This window comes from Leucopleurus acutus, assembly GCF_964270905.1.
Source record: "Leucopleurus acutus genome assembly, chromosome: 11".
Classification (NCBI taxonomy): Eukaryota; Metazoa; Chordata; class Mammalia; order Artiodactyla; family Delphinidae; genus Leucopleurus; species Leucopleurus acutus.
The window spans coordinates 45,290,652-45,307,361 of record NC_139152.1 but is presented as its reverse complement, the minus strand read 5'-3'; the positions used below and the strand labels follow the sequence as shown (position 1 = coordinate 45,307,361).

Below are 16,710 nucleotides of genomic sequence, written 5' to 3'. Positions count from 1 at the left end.
AGAAATAACAAATTAGCATTTGTTTAATTCCTGTGATTAATGACCCTTAGTTTACTTCATCTTTGTGTAAGAGCAACAGTGTACTGAATTGTGTCTCATCTTGTATTTAATACGTAGATCAGTACTTCTTCTCTTATGTATCCTGAACTTGAAAAGGTTGGGAAAGAGTAGGGACCCTTCTGGGATGGAAGAATTTGTGCCATGTCCTTTAGTTTTCTGGAATTGTAATTACTTGGAAGTGATGAACTAGGTAAAGAGTGCTTCTTAAAATCACACATTGCAAGATCTCTGAAGCCAGCTAGAACAGCAGGCCTTGGGCTACATGCCCAGTATTGAATAATAAAACGAGAGACCTTAGAAATATAAGTTCCTCTGCCCTGTGTTTTGGGGGTTTTCACCCCTTCAGTTTTTGGGTCTGGGGAAGGGCAACAGAGACTTCGTGCTCACAGCCAAGGCTCTTAAGTTTATGGGGAGGAAGTAGAGATGGCAGAAGAACCAGCAGTGAGTACCAAGGAGTTATTGGGAAAAAAAATTAGGAGCTGAGTTAGTTGATGGCATAGAGTTTATTTTTATTTTTTTAATAAAGTTTCTTTTATTTATTTATATATATATATTTGGCTGTGTTGGGTCTTCGTTGCTGCGCATGGGCTTTCTATAGGTGCGGCGAGCTGGGGCTACTCTTTGTTGTGGTGCGGGGGCTTCTCATTGTAGTGGCTTCTCTTGTCATGGAGCACGGGCTCTGGGCACATGGGCTTCAGTGGTTGTGGCTCACGGGCTCTAGAGCGCAGGCTCAGTAGTTGTGGCGCACTGGCTTACTTGCTCTGCAGCATGTGGGATCTACCTGGACCAGGGATTGAGCCCGTGCCCCCTGCATTGGCAGGTGGATTCTTAACCACTGTGCCAACAGGGAAGTCCCAATGGCATAGAGTTTAAATTCAGCTTTTGCTAATAAGGTGGATTTTGACAACTCCTTGGAAGCTGAGTTTAGTTCTTTCCCTTGAGCCTTTCCTCTCCTCCCAGTGGACAGCATCTTAAATTCCAGAGAAGATGATAAAGCTCCCCTGAGGCAGTTATGGAATCTCCAAGTTCCTATTCCAGTGACTCAGTTTTCAGTAGTTCACTCTTCCTCCATCTCACTCTCCCTTCACGTGGTAATTAGAAGGGATAGGGCACAGTCTCTCTAGCTTGCATTCCAGGAAGGGTCCCGAAAGGAGCTGAGCTCAGGGTGAGCAGCTCTGAATGGGTATAAAATATTTCTCATGTAGCTGCCCATTGGGTGGGGCCTTAAGCCCTTTTGCATGTGGCTGAACATGCCACTGATACTCTGTGACCCTGTGCTGTGGCACAGAGCTTCCAAGTTCACCAGGTTTAGGAATCCTTTCCCTGGAAAGCCCAGAGGATAATAATCGGTAACAGACTTCATCACTGTGACTGGGAATGAATCGCACCAGAAACTCAATAGCAGCTAATTCACACAGGTCCCTTGACCACCCTGAACGCTACCAACAGTCTTGGTGATTGCATCCACAGTAGGTTCTGACCACTAATGAACTTGACTCAATCTCTAAGAAGCAGTCTCAGCTGCAGGGAGCTCCAGTCCACCTGCGCCTACCTCACCACTGTTTGCTCTCACGGAGGAACAAGTTGGTCAGGAAGCTGCACCACGGCCTGGCTCTTAAAGAGAGACTCTGAGAACCAGAGGTGGAGATTCACTGACTTAGAATTACTCTAAGCAGCTACAGCGTAATGTCTTCGGAGAAGGTATGTGCTGACTTGATCAGAGGCGCAAAGGAAAAGACTCTCAAGGGGAAAGGACGGATGCCCACCAAGACTGTGAGAATAACTACAAGGAAAATTCCTGTGGTGAAGGCTCTAGGACTTGGTATCATTTTTCAGGTGAGGATCCACAGCGACTCAGTGACACGCACAGTCCTTCTGCGATTGTTAATAAGATTACTTCCATCAGTACTGAGCCAGGAGTCGAGGTTGAAGTCACCATGGCAGATGTTTTAAATCAACTTTTTTAATAAACTGATAATCAGTTGTTAAAAATATAAACAGACATCATTTGTGAACTGAATAAAGGCTTTTGACACTTGGAATAAACACCTGATGGGTAGGCTGGATTCTCTGCCCTTAAGGAAAAGAGCCACAGATGATTTGAGTATGACGTTTAATGTAAGATACAGTGGATTGGCAGAGTTGGTACAAAGCTAAGAGATTCATTTCTAGTCAGTGAGTTAACAGCCTAGGCACCTGGACAAAAAATTGGCTCTGCTGTCCTGGGTCCTCCAAAGCCCCCTGTACAGCACCAGCTAGAGGCCCCACACCAAGACTGGTATTGGCTACCTGAAGGCGTTGATGGAATCTACTGTTCCCAGAGTGATTCAAGAGACTGGCTGGCCCTAGTCAACACAGCAGGTGTAATTTTCAGGACAGGCTTGAGGAAAGTGGGTATAGAACTGGACATGGGGTTTGGGTGGCTGTACATTTGCTGCATGCAGTAGTCCAAGAGGCTCTCAGCTGGAGAGGTTAGCCTTTCCACCCTCCCTGACTGCTGTTTGGGAAGAAGGAGAAAAAAGGTCTTTCAAAAAGCTGTATTTGGCATGAGCTAATGCCACTGCCAGTGGCCAGGCACAGACACAGAAGGCCCTGAGGAGCTGGGCGGAAAGGAGAATGTGCAGGCAGAGCAGGAGATAGCCAGCTCACGTCCCTGCCCCAGGAGCCCAGAAGGATGAAGGCCGTGCAGTAAAGGGTAACATACGGTCCTCCTCTTTGGTCACGCAAAGGCCCTAGCATGGGCCTGGGAGGTGAGAGGGCTGAGGGGTGCAGGCTCTGCCCCCGGGCCCCAACCTTTAGGCTCATCACATTGAGGCGGTGATGCAGCGAGAGGCGAGGCAAGGAGACAGAGCAGTCAGGCTGGTAATCTCCGGCTCCTAGGAGCTGCCCTTGTCCTTGTCATCCATGAGGTCATACCTGTGGGAACAAGCAGAGAGGGCTCAGGTAGAAAGATGAAGGGCAGGGGAGCTGTGGTAATAGTTGCTGCTGTGTCCTCTTACAAATGAGACAAGATCTGAGGGCTCTTATACTTCCGAGGATCAGTGGTTCTCAGCTTGGGTTACATCCTTTTTCCCTCCTATGATTGGGATTTTTCCTACTTAAGCATCCAAGCCCATCCGCAGCTCATCAGACACTCACCACTGGGCTGCACCCTGGGAAAGGTCTATCTCAGTGAGGTCCAACTGCACCTGTGTTGGGGGATAGTAGGGGTGAGATGTTACTTTTGATGTTTCCAAAGACCACATCCTACCTTGACACACTTCTGGTCCCAAACCAGTGCAGAGGTAATTGGGTAGTAAAGTACTATAAAGTACATCTGTAAAGTAATGTCACCAGGGTGCTTACTCCCTAATAGGGACTACAAGCCTTTCCACCAGCAACTTCTAACTCTCACCTTTGCCTGGTCCACCTTTGCCCTCTTCTTACCTTCCCCAGCAGCTCACGCTCTCTTGACATGAAGGAGGAACTAGACTTCACAGAGACATCCAGCTTTCGCCGAAGGGCCTCATCCAGGGGCAATTCCCACTCAAACCTGAGGAGGGACTGGGGTTAGGGGAAGGGGCCCTTCCCGAGCCTGCCATCTCTTCACTTGAATGCTCACTGACTGACCGTTCATCGAATTCAGGATTTAGGGTCCTCTTCTTCTGTGAGCTCTTCCTCTTGGTACCCCGGTTCTTGTCTGGCAGTAGCAACAGTGACACGTAGGGGTCGGGGGGATCCCGTCCATTTTGTCGAAGGGCCCTGTGACAGGAGGAAGGAGGTGATGAGGCAACCTGAGGGGAGGGACGGGGAGAACCTGGAGGATGTGAGGGATGGAGTCTCACCGGCAGCTGTGAACGATGCTGATCAGCTTTCGTTCTTCACTGTAGTACCAAACAGTGAGTTTCACCTGGCCTAGAGGCCCGGCTGGAGCCTCAAGGGGACTGTGGAGAGATGGAGATAGCGTTGGGAGGAGGTAGTGCCTCGGGAGTCTGTAGCTTATCCTTTGTATCCTTGACTGAGTCCCATCTTTCCGACCCAGCGCTTTACCTGTCACTGTGTGTTAGGCGCTGCCGGAGCTCTGGGGCTGAGGAAGTGATGTGAGGGAGTCCTCCCCAGAGCTCCGGTTCTTCGCTTAGAGATGAGGAGCTGTGGCTGTAAGCTTCCACCCCTGAGTGCCGGGACACCAGGATCTAGGTAAACAAGAAAGCAGCACGCAGAGTCCTTCTGCTCCCGGGCTAGAAGGACACGGCCCTCTGCTCCCGCCCTCCCTCCCCTTGCCCACTGTCTCCTGGCACTCACCCTGAGCTGTGCTCTCAGTAGCACCTGCCCTGGACCATTGCTGAGCGTAAACCAGTGGTCCAAGCAGAGCCAGTCAGCCACGAGGAGCTCAGAGAGGGGCAGGGATAACGAGCCCAATGCGCCAGTCCCCTCACCCTGAACCTGTGGAGCAACAGGACTGCCGTCAAGAGAGAAGTGATTTGGGTAGGTCCCTGGCGATCCAGTGGTTAGGACTTGGCGCTTTCACCGCCAGGGCCCGGGTTTGATCCCTCGTAGGGGAACCCGCAAGCCGCAGAGCGAGGCCAGAGGCAAAAAAGAGAGAGAGAAGTGATTTAATCCTGGCATTCCAGGTCCAAATGCTTGGACACTTGAGTGGTTTTGGAGAGACTCCCCTTCGTGAAGGGCAGGGGAGCTGTGGTAATAGTTGCTGCTGGTCCCACTTCCCTGCTTCCCTTTCTTTTTTAACCAGAGTAGACTGTACTATCTTTACTTCCTAAGCTTTCACAAATTATCCCAGTAATACCTGCATAGGGTAGAAAAAAGAATAGTAAAAATAGAATAAAATTGTTTCCTGCCCATCCTGTCCTCATGTCCATACTCCAAATGTAATGAGCCCTTCCTATTTTCTTTGTTCTGGCGTAATTCTAACTAATATGTCTATACCTCTATTTCAGAATTTGCCAACTTTAATATCTACTGATTCCCTGCTATTCAAGATGACAAATTGAGCTTATTTACATCTCTTCTCTACCTCTGCCAGTGTTGTTAATAGTCGCATTATTTGACATTCTGTTGGTTTCTATTCATGTAATTCTCTACTTACTGTTCTATCAACTTTGGAAGGTATTTGACTTACTCCATATAGAGAAAGTCAGCACTCCTATATTACCTTCCCCCATCCTCTCCCCACCTCCCATACCTCTTCACTTTTTGGTCACCCTTCGACCCACTGAAATCTAGCTTCTACTCCATTCCAGCCACTGAAGTTGCTCCAGTCATCAGTGACCTCCTAGTTTTAAAAGTCAGTGAATAGTTTTCAGTCACCTAATTTTACCTCTCAGTAACATTTGACCACTTCCTGTCTTTTGAAACACTCTTCTTTTGGCTTCTGGAACCCACTCTCTCCTGGGGAGCATCCCACCACCCTGGCCACACTTCAGTGCTCTTCTTCCTCCATCTGCCCTTCTGTTGCAGCGCCCAGCATGTCCAACCTTTGTCTTCTTTTCACTCTACACACGCCCTGAGAGGTCTCACTCACGCTTGTGACTGCAGCTGCCACCTGTTGCTTGCTCATGCTGCTCAAACAAGAGGGAGAGGGAGGAACACCACAGTGGGCCACAGATCTACCTTCCAGATGGCTGTCTCCCCTTGGACAGCCCTCAGACATCTCAATTTCAAAAACTCCTGCTCGGTGCATTCCCCGTGTTGGCAATGGCACCTTTATCTGTCCATCCACACTAAAACCCCAGGAGTTAACACCTAGGTGTTCTTTGTTCCTCTTCCCCCTCCATGTCAAAATAACCACCAAACACTATCTGGCCTTTGTCAGTTCTCGCTTCAATTACTCTAACAGTCTCTTAAGTGACCTACCTGCCTCCAGTGCTTCCTTCCTTCAGTTCATTTTTTTACCCTGATGTCGACACCATCTTCCTAAGATGCAAATCTGAATGCCACCTCTCATTCCTTCAAATGTTTCCCTATGCCTTTAGGATAAAATCCAAATTCTTAGCATAATTTTTTTGTGATCTTGCTCTTTCCTGCCTCTATAATGTATAATTTGCCTTCTTTCTCCTCCATTCCCTTCTCAGCCTTAAGAGTTTTCCTGTCCTTCTTTTCTTGGTCAGGGCCTATTTACCCTTAAGCTAAGGACGCCTTTCTTACTATCTTTCTTACCTCACCTTTTCCCTTGTCTGAGTTAGAACCCCTCCTTTTTTCCCTACACTGCCTTTACCTCAGCAGTTATCAGTCAGGAAGTATTCTCTGGTTATTTTTCTCCTAAAAGAAGAGTGTGAGCTCCAAAAAGATAAGAACATCTTTTATCTCTGAATGCCCTGTGCCTGGTTCAGTGCCTGGCCTGTGACAGCAATCTGCAAAATGTTTGTAGAATGAATTTATGGTACCTGCAACTCCAGGCTCTCAGAGTTTGGTTTCCTGATGAGAAAGGAGGCACTCTCATGCCAGACAGGGGCTGACGTTTGGGAAACAGTCTGGTGGAGATGAGGGGTATGATCAGTGTTGACATTTTCTCCTCTACGCCTCTCATCCCTCCCATTCTTAGTCCTGCAGCATTTCCTAATACCTTAGTTTTATGAGAAGTATCTCCCACGGCAATAGTAGCATAAGGGCTGGGAGGCTTGGTACCTTTTCGGAGCTGGAAAGAGAATGTTATTCTTAAATTTGGACCAGTTAGGCAGATTCCCCCCTCCCCTCACAAATTACATCCACAGCCAGTGGCCCATGTCCCCATGTCTCCACTTGACAGCCCTCACCCTCCTGGCCTCGAACGGAAAATTCTTCCCACCCCAGCACCACCCTGGGAGAGAGGAATTTGGAATTTACTATTCCAAATACACTAGGAGCATCCAAACCTGAGGGATGTAGAAGAAGGGCCAGGGAGCTATGGGGCGTGGGGAGCATATCTCACCGGCAGGTCCTCAGCCCGCTCCAGGTAGACGGAGAGCAGGGCCACCGCCAGTTCTGCACTCTTCTGAGTCTGGATCAAACTGTTCACCTGCAGCACCTGGGGAAGGACACATGGGAGCTGGGGAGTGGTAACTGACACTCTGGGGCCTGGCATATGCCTTAAAAGCTCATAGAAGAGTTTACCTTGACCCATCTTGGGTCCCTCTTGGGTCCCTTCCTTCCTCCAGCATCTTTCCTTACCTCCTCTAACTCAGCAGCAGTGGGACGGGGGGTCAGACGCTCCAGACACAAGTGTAGGCGGCCAGATGGGACATCCTCCAGGGTCAGCCACTGTGGAAGTGGGCAGGGTTAAGACTTGGGGGCGTGGGGACAGGAACTATGAGAATGAACCATGCGTCCAGATCAGGACAGACTGCTGATTCTAATTCCATGCTCACCTCATCGAGGAAGCCATTGTTTAGGACTGTGGTGAGACTCACTTTACACCTGTAGAGGAGAAAGATTAAGGTCTATGGTCAAGAGCCAAGTCTTTTGTCTCCAAGGTCTACAGAGGCCCAGCCCATCTTCCCCGCTGGACGCCCCCCGACCGCCTCACCTGCCCAGAAAGTCATCCTTGTCCAGGTCCTTGTCAAAAACTTCAACCTCTAGCTCTTGGCCTGGAATTGATGTGACGATCACCTAGTGGGAGAAAATAGTGGGATCCTTTCGTTTTCTTCTCAGAATGACTGGACACCTCCCCCAGTCAACTGAAGCCCAGAAGTTTTTTAGACCACTCTCAGAGCTGGGGGAGGAATGGGGCAAGACTGGGAAGAGTCTTAGCCCTCAATTCTGACCTCAAAGACCTCGTTCCAACGGGGATTGAGATCTTCCCGAACAACACGGCTCCGGAAGCTTCGTCCTCCCAGCTTTAGTTTGACGTAGGGGTCTGACTTCCCCTTCACTAATCCCCCCAAGAAACGGTCTTTGGCAATCAGGTCCTGGGCCTCTAATACATGAATCCGAAGCACATTCTGTAAAAGGGACAGATGGGGCACCAGGTGGTGGTCAAAGAGAGAATACTGTCAGACCCAACCCTGAAACAGGCTTTGCGCACGTAGGGTGGGCAAACAGACTCCAGTACTTTCCAGATATAGACTTACCTCCGTCCCAAAGTTACTGTCAGGAGTAGTGTGACTGGGTCGAGGTGGGGCATCCACACTGCTGCCTGTCTGGGGGCTCTCGTCGTCCAGGTCCCAAGCTCCAGGAGTACCAGGCACAGCAGGGAAGCGCACTTCTGATGAATCCAAGTACAAGAGCTGGGAAGGGTAGTGTGATTGTCAAATCAAAGCAGTGCATTTAGCCACCAGCAGGCAAGGTATGTGGGGGCTGGGGGGGGCGGGGCAGAGCAGGGGCTCTGACAGGGAAACTAGGTCCCTGCCTTGGCTGTGCTTATCTCTGGGGGGTTCACTCCACACTCACCCAACTCAGACACCATGTCTTCCCCCAGTTAGATCAACAAACATTTTTTGTGCGTCTGCTAGATGCTTTCAGATACACTAGCTCATTTCATCGTAGAGGATCCCCTTTCCTTACTCTTAATACCACCAGGAATCCACGAGGCCCTTCCCCTCTACCTCCATACCCTCATAACCAGTTTCATGTACAGCCGGGAGTTTGGGCCAGAGCTGCTGAGCTGGAACCACTGGTCCAGGGTGAGTTCAGGGGCAGTCAGCAGGCGAGCCAGAGGCAGGGTCAACGCCCCTAAAGTCAGGGCCCTGGAGTCATCCTTCACCTATAGGCACAGGAGGAGGGGATGGAGTGAGGGATTAGGGAAAAGGGAGGTAGACTGCGGAAATGATGACACAGCTGCAGCTCATTCTCTCTGTGCCAATCAAACCTTTTGCTCCACTCCAGGCCATCCTTTTACAGTCCTCTGCCTACTCTACAGTCCCTTCCTCCTTTGCTCTTTCTGGTCTCATTACCTGGAAAGTTCTCATTCTGCTCTTCTCTGCCTATTTAAATCCTACTGATACTTTAAGACCCTCTGAAAATCCTACTTCCTTCACAAAGACTCTCTAGTTACTCCAGCCTCTGTACCTTTCTCTGGCCATCCTAAGCACTATACTATGGGTATTTTACTCCCAATGATTAATGTTGAATCATTCTTAGATGGTTATATATGTTTGTCTCCTCTCTGAAACTAGCCAGTAAGCTTCGTGAGGGCAGATACTGTATTTTGTGATTTTTCTATGACCTTAAAAGTGCTAGATGTCTGGGAGGCTGGGACTGGCATATGCACACTACTCTATGTAAAACAGATAACCCATAAGGACCTACTATATAGCACAGGGAACTCTACTCAGTACTCTGTAATGACCTATATAGGAATAGAATCTGAAAAAAATAGGTATATGAATACGTATAACTAAATCACTTTGATGTACATCTGAAACTAACACAATGTTGTGCTAACCCTATACTCCAATGTCAAATTAAAAATTAAAAAAAAAAGTTAAAATCAAATAAAAATAAACCAGAAAAAAAAAAGTGCTAGGTGTCTAGCTGGTGCTCAATATGTTCCTCTCTTCTTTTAACAGGGTTTTTGTTTAGTTTTTGGCTGTGCCGCATAGCATATGGGATCTTAGTTCCCCAACCAGGGATTGAACCTGTGCCCCCTGCAGTGGGAGCGCAGTCTCAACCACTGGACCACCAGGGAAGTCCCCTTCTCTTCTTTTAAAAAATAATTTTTTTGAGGCATAATTTACATACCACAAAAGTCACTCATTTTAAGTGCACAATTCTCAATTATAAAAATGATTCTAGAGAGACAGGTGGGGAACCGTGGAGAGTAGAAGAGGTGGAGAGTCTAGGTAGGTGGACTGAAAATAGAGATCATGGAATTCCCTGGTGGCCTAGTGGTTAGGACTCCGTGATCTCACTGCCAAGGGCCTGGGTTCCATCCCTGATCAGGGAACTAATATCCCGAAAGCCACACGGCACAGCCGGAAAAAAAAACAAGAAGAGAAAATAGAGATCAAAGGAGAAGATGGAGAGAAGAAATGGTGCAGATCTGAGAAGACAGAATAGGGTATCGAGGAGGGACTGATAGGTGATTCTCTCACCTGCACATCGAGCTCCTGGCTTCGAGGGTCTTGCAGGAAGAACCGGAAGGCCGCCTCCCACACCGGGCAGTTGGTGTTATAGACAGCCTGGAGATGTGCAAGATGTAATCAAGGTACATGCCACAGTCCCAGTCCTGTTTCTCCAGAAAACCCTTCCTCTTACAGGCATCCTAAAGGGAACACTTCATCCCAAGAACAGTCCTCCCTCCTCCTGTCCCCACACACACACGACACCTGGCACAATGATATCCTTGTCCTGGCCCTCACCTTGCTCTCCTGGGTCACATCCTGAATTGACAGCTGTACCATGGGGTTGGGCTCCTTGTTCCCCTTCTTCAGCTGTGGGGGGGTAGAATTCAGAAGTCACTATCTTGGTTGTTTTTGTTTTTGTTTCAGTGAAGGAAGGACAGCTGTCATCAGAATCCTTCCCCTGGTGCTTCCCTGGTGGCACAGTGGTTAAGAATCCACCTGCCAATGCAGGGCACACGGGTTCGAGCCCTGTTGCGGGAAGATCCCACATGCTGCAGAGCAACTAAGCCCATGCACTGCAACTACTGAGCTTGCGCTCTAGAGCCCGCGAGCCACAACTACTGAGCCTGTGCACCTAGAGCCTGTGCTCCGCAACAAGAGAAGCCACGACAATGAGAAGCCCGCACACTGCAATGAAGAGTAGCCCCTGCTCGCTGCAACTAGACAAAGCTTGCACACAGCAACAAAGACCCAATGCAGCCAAAAATAAATAAATAAAATAAATAAAGATTATAAGAGAATATTATGAACAACTTTATACAAATAGTTAGAAAACATCGATTAAATAGATAATTTAAAAATATAACTCACGGGACTTCCCTGGTGGCGCAGTGGTTAAGAATCCACTTGCCAATGCAGGGGACACGGGTTCAAGCCCTGGTCCAGGAAGATCCCACATGCCGCGGAGCAACTAAGCCCATGCGCCACAACTACTGAGCCTGCACTCTAGAGCCCACGTGCCACAACTACTGAAGCCCGTGCGCCTAAAGCCCATGCTCCACAACAAGAGAAGCCACGACAATGAGAAGCCCGCACACTGCAATGAAGAGTAGCCCCCGCTCGCTGTAACTAGAGAAAGGCCGCACACAGCAACGAGACCCAACGCAGGCCAAAAAAAAAAAAAAAAAAAATCGTACTCCTGGACCCCCTCTTTGGAACCCTTGTGTTACATGTTGTTGCTACTGAAGCAGGGCAGGCCAGGGGAAGGGAGAGTGTGGGAATGCTGCACCCATGGCTTCCTGTTCACCTGCCCTCAGAAGCCACACTCACAGGAAGATCCTGGGCCCGATCCAGATAGACAACTAAGATGGCAGCTGATGGGGGCTCCGGGTGGGAGGAGACTCCTCGGTTCCACTGTAGAACCTGGTGTGGGGTGGTAGTAGTCAGACCTTCATCCCTCCAGGCCCCCATACTTCTAGCTATGTATTTCTCCCCTGCTAGCTTCCTGTTTTCAGTGTTAGTTACCTGCTCCAGTTTTTCTGCATCCGGCAAAAGTGAAAGCCATTCTAGCCTTAAGTGAACTTGGCCTTGCCCACTTTGTAGAGGGAACCACTGGAGGGAGAGGTAGAAGTGAGGTATAGTAGAGATCATATACACCCAATCTCTTCCCCACCAATGTAGCAACCACCGTCTACACAATGGGGGACAGCACCCTCCACCTTCCTCTTCTCTCAACTTACTTCATCCATTACTCCAGCCTGCAATACTTTCCCTACATCCAGCTTCATTCTGGGGGCAGTGAAAGGGAAAAGAGGGGAGTGTTACAATTAGCAACATGTCATTCACTGGCCCCCTTCTCATCCACACAGAAATAACTGGCACATCTCAGACTCCCTTCTTACCCTCCGGAAATATATATGCATGTGTGTGTGGTGGGGATGAGGGGTGGGAAGGCTGGGAAGGAAAATGAAAATATGATTCCCAGGCCTGGAAAAGGATTATAATTACCTCTGAGACCTTGGTGGCCCTGGGGATTTAGAATCCTAACACAGGCAGAGTCTCACCTGCCCAGAAAGTCATCTTTGTCTGGATCCTTGTCAAACACTTCCACCTCAATTTCCTGTCCTGGGACCTCGTGTACCATAACCTGAAGAACACAGAGGGATGAGGGTCCGCAGGTGTGAAGATCATCCAATCAGCATATTCTCTCAAATCTCCTGGAGCCTCCCCATCTGACATAGCCCCACTTGTTAGCTCTCCCACCTCATAAGTCTCTCCCCACTGGGGGTTGAGTTCCTCATCAATGACACGACTGCAGAATGTCTGGGTGCCCACTCGCACCAGTGCGTAGGGGTCTGACTTGCCCTCAATCAGGCCCTTTACGTATTTGTCCTTGGAGCTCAGCCCTCGAGCGGCTAGCAGGTGAATCCGAATAATGCCCTGAGGGTAGGAATCATATTGTGAGAAATTAAAGACCCACCACAGGGTTCCCGAGAGAATGATCTATCTAATAGGGGAGAGACCATACCCTGGGAAGAGGGGAACGCAACTGGGCCACATCTTGAAGGTCAGGCACAAGGGGCACCAATAATCGGTTGGGCAACACAAGAAAGGCAGCGATGGAATCCATGATCATGGTGTCAGAGAGGGAGCTGAATGGGGGATTGGAAAAGGAGGTGAGTGTGTCAATATTTCCCCACCGCCAACTATGTTTCCCACAACCAAGAGAGACCTAAAGCTAGAGGGAAGTCCTTTCTTGAAAATACCTTTTTGCTTCTCTTCTATCCTGATTTCCCACCTACTGCTCTGTCCCCTCCTCACTGCCATCGCAGCTCTTCTTTTGCCCTTTGCCCTGGCTGAGGAGTCTGTAGCCCACTTCATTCTCTACCAAAATGCACAGTCCCCCCACAGAAGAAAAATCACAGTATGAAACTTTTCAGGGGTATTTGTCTGATCTCCCCAACTATGGTCAAGGCTCTTAGAGGGCATCAGCTGCATCTTTTACTGCTCTGTATCCCTTAAACCCCCAAACCAGGGCTGGAACACTTAGCAGGTGCTCGATAAATCCTTCATACCTGAGTCCTGGGATATCCAGCAGGTTGGTCATCCCTGTCCAGTTGATATCTAGGGTCTGGAAGCAAAGAGCAGGGGGATCGGGACAGAGCATATGGTGGCATGGTCACACCCATCCAACAGTTGCCAGACCCTCAGCCTACTTGTCAGTTCCCTCCCCCATTCCCCATAGCTTCCAGTCCTCTCTGCTTCCCCCGCTTCCCTACCCCTCCTCAACGTTTTCCCTTACCGGGCGTCGGATAAAGAACATCGACACAGCCCCCACGATAGGAAGGTTCCCAATGAGTGGTTCAAGAATCACCCGTAGGACACCCTGCAGCTGGGGCAGGAAGAGACGAACAAAGCCTTTCCTCAGAAACGGCCTTCTTTCCCTCCCAGACCTCCCCAGCCTTGGTTTTCCCAACCTCCCACTTCCCCATATCTAATGAAACTTAGGGCAAAGGCTTCTTATGGAGGCCCCTGACAACTGCCCCACCTGCATGCCCTTGACTCCTGCTTTGCAGAAATATTTCTTCACTTCCACATCGATCTGTACATCACCTACGTAGCTGGGAGTTGGTGAGGAAGAGAACAGAGGGTTAGTACTAGGCTGAAGTGGGTAAGGGGAGTGAAGTAGTCAGAGCGACCAGGAAAGGGAATCGGGAAGAGTGGTGAGTGGCATTACCTGATGTTCAAGTCCAGCAGGATCTGTTCTTTCCTCTGAGCAGGGTGAACCCTGACTCCTACGATGCGCAGTGGCTGCAGAGATGAATGCTTCAGAGGGGAGGGAAAGGCCCCTTTGGGCCACCCATCTCCCCTGCTCCATCTCTTCCCTGTCGTTACTTTCCCTCCTACACACGTACCTTTTCACCCAATTCCACTCGTGTAAATGTAAATGTTTGCAGGTGGGGGTTAGATCCTCGAACAGCTGGGGCCACAGTTTCGGCCAAAAGCTTCTCCATATACTGGCCCAGGAAGGGCCAGACCTGGGCCACAATCTGGGAGGAAAGGGAGCTTGTCATAGGAGAGCACTGCCTTCCCTCTAAAGGCAAGTTCCTTCAGACTCCTCCCCATGGGGAGGCTAGATTTGAAGCGTGGCAGGGTCTGACAAGAGAGCGAACCCCATTCCCCCTCAGGAAAAACAAAACCCAAGACAAGCAACCCTCACCTTATTTAGCCACTCAGCTTTTTCCACATCTGGGAAGCTGACCTGGAGGTGGAGAACGTGGAGATAGTGAGGAGCACTGTCCTCTGCCCGTAGTTTCCTAAGATGCCAGGTGGATGCTCACTAAGGAAAGCTAAGTGTGACAGGGCCTCCTCACACCCAGGGGTTGGGGGAGGGGCCGGGATGTCCTGAGGATTCATTCCTCCAGGGGGTTTGGGGCCCTGGGAGCTGACAGTGTCAGCCACACAAAGTTGCTTTGCAGATAGCTCAGGGGTGTGAAACGATGACAGCTGCTGGGGCAGAGAGGAGGAGGAGGGAAGAGAAGGGCACATTCTTTCCGGAGGGGGAGGTCCTGACAAATCAGAGTTTGAGGAGGAAATCCTGGGATTGGAGAAGTCCTGGTTCCTTTTACCAGCCTTCCCTCTGCCCCTCGAACTGGGGCTTCTACACCAAGAGGTGAAGCAGGATGCGGCTCCTGTGTTAGGGAGGGGCCAGAAGAGCTATACAGGCCCAGGCTGGTGTTTTCTTTCTTTTTAATCGGTGTTACTCTTGATGGGAAGGAAGGACACCTGTGCTTTGTACTGGGGGAGGAGGAGGGGTAGTTGCTTTAGGAGGAAAATTAGTTTCCATGATGAGAAGTAGGAAGAACAGAGACTCTTGCTGCCTGGGCTACAAGTCCCATGGGACCATTTCTGCCCCTTTCTCCTCCCCAGTCCAGGGTCTGGGAAGCATAGCTGTGTTTGCCTAGTGTCAACTTTTTCGGTACGCGGGCCTCTCACCACCGCGGCCCCTCCCGTTGCGGAACACAGGCTCCGGACGCGCAGGCTCAGCGGCCATGGCTCACGAGCCCAGCCGCCCCGCGGCATGCGGGATCCTCCCGGACCGGGGCACGAACCCGTGTCCCTTGCATCGGCAGGCGGACCCCTAACCACTGTGCCACCAGGGAAGCCCTGCCTAGTGTCAACTTTGATTCCCCCAGGCAGGCACCTCTGCTGGGAGGAGCAGGAAGGGAGGGGCCGGGAAGGGCCGGGTAACGGGCTCGGCATCTGCAAGGCCTGAGAAGCCATCGGGGGCCCTTACCACAGGAGAGGGGGCGTAGAAATAGGGTCCTGGCCCCAACCCAGCAGGCGCAGCCCGCAGCCCGGAAAAGGGTGGGGCCGGCCAGGGGCGGTGGAGTGCGGCAGCGGGCACTGCAGCAGTCACACTACCCTCCCCCCAGTACCCCCGCCCTTTGTCCAGCAGCCGCCTCCGCTGCGCTGCGGCCAGGCCGCCTGAGGCTGGAAGGCTAGGGCCGGAGGGTCCATCCGGGTGCGGGAGCTCGACTGGGCAATGCTCCCGGGGAGGGTCTCGGGATATGAGCGGGAAGAGGGAGAAGAACCTTATGGCCTTAAATAGGTTTTTAAAAAAAAAAGTCTTGGGGAGGACAGGAAAGAGGAGGGAACCCACTGAGCGGCAACGGGAACAGGGACGCCCAGGAGCAGTGTGAGTGGCACCAGAAACGAGGAGGGGCGTTCGAGCGGTTTGGTTGGAGGAAGAGCTACGGCTGAGACGGGCTCCCCAAATGTTACTGCTCTTGCCCAAGCGTAGAGGAAGAAGTCCTGATTCTGTGGAAGAATCGGGATCCGGGCGTGTGGAAGGGGGGGCGGGTAGTGGATAGTCGGTCCAAAGAGTGGCGCGTCCCTGCAGGTAAGAGGCTAGCGGGCCAAAGGGGAAAGTCTGGGGCCCATCGTCCCAAGATGCGGAGCTGACTTTAAGGATAGGGAGGGAGAGCCCGAGAACTAAGGGGCAAGAAGGGGACTATGCTGCACTGAGGATTGAGGGTGGTCGCTCACCCAGGCAGGTAGTTCTCGATGGCTCATGTAAAGAGTTTTCGTCGTGAGCCTCTCCTCATCATCCAGCAGCTGTCGCGCTACTCGAAGGCTCCGTTCTTTCTCCTCGCGGACCCGGCGCCAGCCCAGGTAGAGGGCGAGGCCGAAGAGCACAAAACCCACGCTGAGTCCTATTGCCCCGGCCAGGTACACCGGCACCAGCACCAGCAACCGCAGCCCGAACGAAGTCAGCACCGCCAAGGCCTCACCCGCGGCGCCTGGGCCGGCAGGTTGGTTCCCAGAACTCTGGTCCAGCTTTGCGTGAGCAGTGGGAGGCTGGTCATGGGGGTCGGAGGGAACGTAGGGCTGGTCCACTGGGCTGGGGCGGTCTCCAGGAGAGCGGTCCATGCTGCCACCTCTGGGAGGACCCGCCCGACCCAGAGACCAGCTAGAGGTTGCCTAGTTCTGAGACCAGATTCCCCGCCTACAAACCATAAACCCCAGAATGGGGGAGGGGACTTAGGGCCACGCCCATTCGTTCTGACGGTTCGGGTTGGTCCGTGCCGCATAGATGAAGGTGGAGTCAAAAGACCGAAACCCCGCCCCCTGCCTCGGGGAGAGGAAAGGGCTCGGGAGAGGCAGTACCTTCCTG

At 51.1% G+C, this 16,710-nt stretch overlaps 1 protein-coding gene across 1 annotated transcript; it reads right to left on the bottom strand.

Moving 5' to 3' along the window:
- Nucleotides 1-77: 77 nt before the first annotated feature.
- Nucleotides 78-16,528, bottom strand: ESYT1 (extended synaptotagmin 1). The gene is made up of 31 exons (XM_082851177.1): nt 16,083-16,528; nt 14,254-14,295; nt 13,949-14,083; nt 13,771-13,844; nt 13,582-13,654; nt 13,336-13,425; nt 13,109-13,164; nt 12,562-12,685; nt 12,297-12,473; nt 12,098-12,180; nt 11,774-11,822; nt 11,559-11,645; nt 11,364-11,456; nt 10,332-10,403; nt 10,065-10,151; nt 8,585-8,734; nt 8,103-8,258; nt 7,797-7,973; nt 7,559-7,641; nt 7,401-7,449; nt 7,204-7,293; nt 6,965-7,060; nt 6,620-6,691; nt 6,441-6,527; nt 4,342-4,482; nt 4,090-4,232; nt 3,885-3,983; nt 3,670-3,801; nt 3,487-3,592; nt 3,199-3,248; nt 78-2,976 (listed from the first exon to the last, which is right to left on the bottom strand). The coding sequence occupies exons 1-31, from the start codon at nt 16,464-16,466 to the stop codon at nt 2,937-2,939; spliced, it is 3,297 nt and encodes a 1,098-aa protein (XP_082707303.1). The 5' UTR covers nt 16,467-16,528; the 3' UTR covers nt 78-2,936.
- Nucleotides 16,529-16,710: the final 182 nt, after the last annotated feature.

Excerpts from the sequence above, each read along its gene's own strand:
- ESYT1 (XM_082851177.1), bottom strand. The coding sequence starts at position 16,466 with ATGGACCGCTCTCCTGGAGACCGCCCCAGCCCAGTGGACCAGCCCTAC. Across the intron at positions 4,483-6,440 it reads CTGAGAGCCTGGAGTTGCAG|GTTCAGGGTGAGGGGACTGG; the intron begins GTACCATAAATT and ends GTTGCTCCACAG. Across the intron at positions 4,233-4,341 it reads TACTGAGAGCACAGCTCAGG|ATCCTGGTGTCCCGGCACTC; the intron begins GTGAGTGCCAGG and ends TTGTTTACCTAG.